This window comes from Hyaena hyaena, unplaced genomic scaffold (genome assembly GCF_003009895.1).
Source record: "Hyaena hyaena isolate Hyena2069 unplaced genomic scaffold, ASM300989v1 scaffold_233, whole genome shotgun sequence".
Classification (NCBI taxonomy): Eukaryota; Metazoa; Chordata; class Mammalia; order Carnivora; family Hyaenidae; genus Hyaena; species Hyaena hyaena.
Window position 1 is genome coordinate 2,082,262 of NW_024080866.1, and position 7,554 is coordinate 2,089,815.

Consider the following 7,554-nt stretch of genomic DNA (forward strand, 5'->3'; position numbering starts at 1 on the left):
GGACCAGTTCCCCAGGGGGCCAGCTGACCCTCGGCCCACCCCGCCTTCTTCAGACTCCTCTCCCTCATTTTCAAAGATTAATGAAATAAACGTGCGCGGACTGCCAAAGGCCTGATGATTCAGATTTGCCGTTAAGCCCCCTCCCCTCATGCTCCGCCATTTCTAAAGGAGAGCTGGGTGTGCAGGAAAGAAGTAAGGGCCGGGACTTCTAGGGCTTCAGTACCCCCTCAGCTCCCAACACCAGGACGGAAAAGCTGGGGGAATTCCCGGACCCACTGAGCGCACCTGCGTGCGCGTAGGTGGGTGTGGCTTAGGGGCCTGCAACTCGGCGGGCGTTGGCCAAAGTTGGTGCTGCGGCGCCACCTCGTGGTCTCATAGCGGATAACTGGGCGGTCTGGTCTCGAACGCTTGCAGGCATCAATTCTGCAATTTAGGAAGCCTGTGATCTTGGATAAGTTACTCCGCCTTTTTGCACCTGTTTCTCACTGTTCCTCTGAGGGGCTTGGGCGTCTAATAGCAATAAAATTCTGGTCTGTAACAGACATTTATTAAGTGCTTACCAGGCCTAGGATTCTTGAGTGTCTGTGTGTGAGCCTCTCATCCTTCCACACACCTGCTTAGGCTCCTCACCCAGTGATCATCCTGCTTGCCAGCAGCCCTCTCCTATCACAGCAGTCCTCCTCTTCCCCCCAAATCCCAAAGCCCCAAAAATCTTGTTGAAATCTTTAATTAAAAAGTAGAACAAGAAGAAGATTTCTGGATAGAAATATAAATAACTCAGTTCTGGGGATCCTCTTCAGTCCTACCCCCATCCCAGGGCCTGCTTGGCCTTCACATTAAAAAAAAAAAATAGAAACATCAAAGTACTAGATTAGACCCATCCCACATCTGACACTTCTAGTCTGACATAACTTCCTGCCACCTTGGGGCTCACATCCCATGGAGAAAAACATGCAGGAAAAGCATGCTAATCGTTCTCCCAAATCTAAGCTCAGCCCCTCAGTGCCTTTGTGAGGAGAGAGCCTAGAGCTCCTTTTTCTCCAACCCTTCACTGCCTCTTGGTCTTGGCTTTGGCCTTGGGGATTACGTAGCTGTGGTGGAAATAATGGGCAAAGAGAATGAAGTAGGTCATATACAAGACGAGACCCCAGAAGAAGTGTTCCGTTGTGGTGTGACATCCCTGTTCTTGTCTCCAGATGTAAGTTAAGATGCTGACAGTGGCTCCCATAAACATCTGCAGGATCTGCAGGCTGGTGATGAGCATGGGTAACCACGTGGGGGGCTTCATTTTGGCAGCCCTCAGAGTGTAGTAGATGTACATGATGGCATGCACACCGTAGTTCATGGTCATGAACCAGCCGCCTGCAACCACCTTGTTCTTGTATCCAAAGCTCGTGTACACTAGCACTGTGCTGTGGTGGTACCAGTGTACAAAGATGAGTGGCCGCTTACGCAGGATGATGAAGGCCGTGTCTCCTGAGAGATGGGGAGTCATAGCTGGCATACCACCCAGTGTTGGGACCACCCTCCACACTGGATGTAGGGGAATGGGGGGAATTCTCAGGGCATGGAGAGGGGTCTTTGCGGCAAATAACCTAAAGAGGGGCTTCGGTAAGAGGTGTTGTTAGGACCCAGGGGTGGGGGAAAGGACTCTCCATGTTATGGGGGAACACTAAGGAGGGATGCAGTTGACTGGGCACCAGAGAGACAAAGCCTTGACACTCACCAAGTTCAATGATCTTGCTGAGAAGAAACAGCCAGGACCAGAATCTGATTATGGGATTGTTGATGGAGGCGGAGAAGCACACAGTTTGCTTTAGGCTGCCCCTAAGTATCATGGTCCCCATATAGCCCCATGTCCTCACTGCCCCCAGGATACTGAAATGGGAGAGAGGAAAAGGGCGTAAGGGTCATCCTCAGACAACGATTCACCCTTCCTCCTTGGCCTGGAAGGTCATTGTCCCAAGCTCCACCACTTCTTCCCCCCTTCCAGTGAAACGGATCACAACTTCTGAGATCCTGTGGCCAGGATCCAACCAGTAATTTAGAGGAGCTGAGGGCTAGGGAAGGACCAGGGAATGCTGGAGGATTAGACTGAAAGTTGAGTTAGGGAATAGGGTTCTTGGGATGGGTAGGGATGGGTAACAGGATGGAGGATATGGAAGGAGTTTCGGGGATGAAATATGGGAAAGAGGGGCTAGAGAAGTAATTGGAAGTTCTTGGAAGAGGGTGTTAGATGCTGAGAGTATTAGAGGCTGGGCAAATATGTTAAAAGTACACAGACTCCGTGAGCACAAGAGTACTCATGAGATAGAACAGAAGCTGTCAGTATGGGGCCTGGGGAAGAAGAAAACCAGGGTAGAGGCGCCTGGGTGGGTCAATCAGTTAAGCGTCTGAATTAGGCTCAGGTCATAATCTCACGGCTGTGAGTTCGAGCTCCTCTTCGGACTCTCCACTGATCGCACAGAAGAGCCTGCTTTAGATCCTCTCTCTCCCTGCCCCTCCCCTGTTATCTCGCTGTCTCTCAAAAATAAATAAACATTTGAGAGAGAGAGAGAGAAGGAAAACAGGATAATACTAGAGGGAGGGTGGAAGCCAGGCAGGGGGCTGGACCTGGGGGAATGGGTTAGGGAGAGGGTTAGAGGGCAACTTGGGGAGTTGACTCAGTTGGGGTTTCTAGAAAGCTTTTAGGGATAGAATGAGGCTTGTAGGGTCTACAGAATATGCAGGGAGTGGAGGTGGGGGGGATGTGTCTTACCTGAAGATTGCAAGGCAGAAGGACCAAAGGATCAGAGGCCCCTGCAGGTTGAAGCCCTTCCGTGCCTTCATGTAGTTCTGCCCCACAAAGATGAGCAGCAGGTAGATGAAAGCTATGGGGAATGAGGTTGCCCTGGCAGGCAGAAGGCAGAGGTGATGGGCTTACAGGTGGGTGCTCGTTAGAGGAGTACCCACTCATCTCTCAAGGGAAGTGCTCTGGGTTGGAGCCACAGTTCTGTCATTTACTGGATGTGTGACATTGGAAAAACTACTTAGTTCTCCGAGTCTCGGTTTCCTTATTATAAAGGAGAAATACCACTCCTCTCCTGGCAGTGTTAAGGTATATAAAGTACCTAGCACAGGTCAAGGGCTGTGGCCAAGTTTTCTGTGGTTATTGCTCTCTCAGTGGAATTGTAAATGGGTGACGGCTGCTGGCTTATGCCTAAAACCAACTCAGGGCTCTGGTGCAAGAAGAATGTGGCAATAGTTTCTGCCTGGTTGGGTCGTGGCAAATTGGCTGGAGCACAAAATTAGCCCACAAACACCTCTGAGGAGCTTCAGGGCAAGGCCAAAGAGCCTGGGGAAATCTTGGAAAGGCTCCCTGGCTGTGTCTACTCCACAGCAGGGATGATGGAGAATTGGGGGAACAACATAATTTGAAGGGCAGACTGTCCCTGAGCACCAGCACTGTGCCTGCACGCGTGCACACATGGCCACAAAGGACAGAGGAGAGCCATCAATAAGGTGGGTGTGAGTAGGAGTTCAGATTAACCCCTTTCCTCACAGATCACTTCTCACTAACCTCTTTCCCCAGTCTGTCTCCTGTATTCCTCATCCCATCCTCTTTCTTCCTTTCTTCCGCCCTCCCTCCCTTTCTGTCTCTCTCTCCCTCTTTCTCTTTCTTCCAGATCTAATCTCTTTGAGGTGCCAACACTACCTGCACCTTGGACAACAGGGATATGGAGCCAGTACAGGGAAGCCCGATACTTTTGCTCTTTGAGAAAATCATTGCGGGCATTCAGTGCCTCCTCCCTCACCCCCACCCCACCCCAAATAGCAGTCATCAAGGTCAGGACCCTGGTCTGGCCCTTCTCATTCCCCAGGTCTTACCAGTATTCCTCCAAAAAGGGCCTCATGTCCTGGAAGAGCTCGAAGTGGTAAGGTTGGAACAGCTGCGCTACTTCGTCCGAGACATTCATGGCTGGGACCATTTCGTTCTGCAGACGTCCAGGTCCGGAGCTTCGGAAGCTAGGTAAGAGGTTAGGGGACAGAGGATGGAGCGAATCTTGGGGCAGGACAAAATGCACGAGGACCTCAAGGAACTTCGCGGCAAGCGAGGAGCGTCAGATTCAGGGACGTGTGCCGCAATCAGCTTGCTTCCAACTGCTGTCACCACTGCGATATATGAAGCGGATTGCAAAGCGGCGGGCCCAGTCGGAGCGACGCCCCTCCCAGCTCCAGGCTGCTATCCAATCTTGACCAAGATACGCCCCGGTCCCGCCCCTGGGCCGCAACCCGCTCCTGACTGGCTATCCTCAAGGGTGCCTCCCCCGCAGGTGTTCTCACGCCCCACCCCGTATGCCTGTCGTAGGCTCCTGCCATGCCCACTTTCGCACCCTTTTCTCCCACAGCTCCATTCCCACCCGCTTGGCTTACCCCTGTGGCCTTGCCAGTACCTGGGCAGGCTAGTCTCATCCCAACACTGCCAACCATAGCTTTTGCCTCAGTTCGCTTTAATGTGACCTGCCTGGCAGTGAGGAGACAGTAGAGGTGTCCTCAGCCTCTGGTGCATTCATTCAGAAATAGGGGTGTCATTTTTCCACCTCCCTGAGACTCTAGGAAACCCAGAACCCGGAAGAGGATGAATCTCCCATAGTCCCATCTACTCGCCTCAGGTCTGTGGTCGTGGGTGGGAAGGAGACGATTGTCAGTAAGTTTTATTGTTGAGGTTGTTGATGTTGGTGTTTGGGGAGATGGTTGTTGAGGCTGTTGTGGTTTCTTTACAGTTTCCTGAATTCCTGAACCGCTCCAGCCTGAAACCCAGTAATAAGCTTTGAGAGGAAATGGGTCACCCTCTGGGCTTCTGGGATTATTGTCTTCAGCTTTCCTGGAGGCCTTCTAGGGTTTATAAGACTAGGATATGCAGTGCATCTCCCCATTGTCTTACTATTCTCTCTCAGAGGTTGTGCTTGTTTAATCAAATCTTTTTTTTTTTTTTTTTTTTTGCCTAGGTACCTACTCCCAAAGAAATAAATATTTAAAAAAAATTTTAGTGTGGGGAGCCTGGGTGGCTCAGTCGGTTAAGTGTCCTACTTCGGCTCAGGTCATGATCTCGCAGTTTGTGAGTTCAAGCCCCACGTCAGGTTCGGTGCTGACAGCTCGGAGCCTGAAGCCTGCTTCGGATTCTGTCTCTCTCCCTCTGCAAGTGGAGGAAGTAGGACACTTAACCGACTGAGGCACCCAGGCACCCCAAGAAGTAAACATTTTAAAGCTTTTACAGCCTTGCTTGTCTGTCCCTTATTTCTCTCTTAGGCTTTATAAAACTGAGGGAGAAATACAAGGCTTGAGGTCAGTTTGAGATAAGATAGACGGCTATTTGCAAAACGAGAGCCAAGGGACATAAATATAAATATTTTACATGAGGATATGGTTATAAATGGCTATGTACAATAAAGCCCAAAGACACTAGAGCCTGAGGACCTAGGTAGGAATCCCAGCTCTGAATCTGATCCGCTGCCCAGGGAAGGGTAGTGTGAAATCCAGCCCATGCTATCTAAATGACCTTCAGTGCTTCCCTCTGTCTCTGTACTTCATCACCTCTCACCTGGCTGGCCTACAACTACCTTAGTCATGTTAACTGGTTGCACTGCCTTCTTCTCTAATACAGTGCTTCTTTCTCTTTATTGCATTAGATTTGGAACAAAATTCCCAAACCTGGCTGATCAAGAGATTACTGAACCCCAACCCCAGAGATTTAGACTCAGTGGGTGACCCCAGACCATACTTTGGAAACCATCACTTTCTGTCCTCTCATCCAGAAGAGGGTTCTGAAACCTAAACTGAATCATGCTGCTTTCCTGCTTCAAATCTTTCAGTGACTCTTGACTGCTCCATGTGGAGCCTGACACTCAGAAGGTGATTGGTACATATTTGATGGATAAATGAATAAATGAAAGAATGACAATCACAAGAATAATGCCATCTGGGTGTTACAAGACCTGGATTCAAATCCCAGCTCTGCCATAAACTAGTCATGTGTTTTTAGGCAAGTTATCTAACCTCTTTGAGACTCACATTCTTCATCAGTAAAATATAGACAGTCATACTTGCCTGCCTACCTCACAAGGATGGGGTCAGCATACAAATCATATAATGTCAAGGAAAGGATATTGTGGATTAGACATATAGAAATGTCAGGGTGAATCATTTTGGAAGTTTATAAATTCATATAGCATATGTACACTCAGTTCTGGATTTCTCTCAAATGAAGATATTTTACATTGTCTTTCCCTGTGAAATTTAAAGATGTTATTTTTAAGTGATCTCTGAACCCAATGTCGGGCTTCAATTTACAACCCCAAGATTAAGAGCCGCACGCTCTAGAGACTGAGCCAGCCGGGCAGCGCCTCTCTGTGGAGTTTAATGGTGAAGCTTGGGGAGAGATGTGTGGAAGAGGGGAAGAAGAAGCATACATCCAGAAATTATTTGCTAGGGGAAACTTTCTCTGGCCCTTTGACTGGGTCTCATACCACTACCGTATATAAATTGTTCTCATAGCATGGTATTTCTTTCCTTCAATGAGAGTTTATAACTAATTCATTGTTTTTATTTCTTTTATAAAAGATTTTTATTTTTAAGTAATCACTACACCCAGCATGGGGCTTAAACTCACAACCCTGAGTTCAAGAGTCTCATGGTCCACTGACTTGAGCCAGCCAGGTGCCCCGTATGATTTCTTGGTAAATGCCTGTTTCCCCTATGAGTCCTGAGCTCCATAAATGCAAGGGCATTTATGCATCTATTTTGTTTGACATCATTCTCCTAACACTGGGGACATACTAGATACTCTGATAATATTTGCTGCATGACTGACTGGATGGGTGAAATCCTCAGCCTATAAATCTGGGTGATACTCTTTGTTTCTCCAGGATAAACATACTAAGTTTCTCCAATCTTTTAGCTCTGGACCTCAGCTTTCTCATCTGTAAAATGAGGATAATGTCTACCCTAAAAGGATGTTTATAAGAATCAAGTGAGATCATATATGTTAAAGAGCATTATACAATGTAAAGTTAAGTAAACATCAGTAATTATTACAAAAAAAAGTTAATTTGTACAAATTTATATTTCTTTTTAATAAAACTCAATTAAATTAACTTAAAAGGAAAGTCATGATCTGGTGATTGTTTGCACAGCAATGTTAAATGTACTTAACACTACGGAATGAACATTTAAAAATGGTTTAGATGGGGGTGCCTGGGTGGCTTAGTTGGTTAAGCATCCGACTTTCGCTTAGGTCACGATCTCGCGGTTCATGGGTTCGAGCCCCGCGTCGGGCTCTGTGCTGACTGCCAGCTCAGAGCCTGGAGCCTGTTTCAGCCTGTGACTCCCTCTCTCTCTGACCCTCCCCTGCTCACACTGTCTCTCTCTCTCTCTCTCTCTCTCTCTCCCCTAGAAATAAATAAAACATTAAAAAAAATAAAAATGGTTTAGATGGTAAATTTTATGTTACATATATTTTACCACAATATTATAATTTTTTTTAATGTAAGAGAGAGAGAGAATCTCAAGCAGGCT

General features: G+C 47.8%; 1 protein-coding gene across 1 annotated transcript; it reads right to left on the minus strand.

The window, feature by feature from the left end:
- Nucleotides 1–797: 797 nt before the first annotated feature.
- Nucleotides 798–4,173, minus strand: ELOVL3 (ELOVL fatty acid elongase 3). The gene is made up of 4 exons (XM_039243995.1): nt 3,868–4,173; nt 2,759–2,890; nt 1,727–1,878; nt 798–1,476 (listed from the first exon to the last, which is right to left on the minus strand). Exons 1-4 carry the CDS (start codon nt 3,966–3,968, stop codon nt 1,049–1,051), a joined length of 813 nt encoding a protein of 270 aa, XP_039099926.1. The 5' UTR covers nt 3,969–4,173; the 3' UTR covers nt 798–1,048.
- Between the last annotated feature and the right edge of the window lie 3,381 nt (nt 4,174–7,554).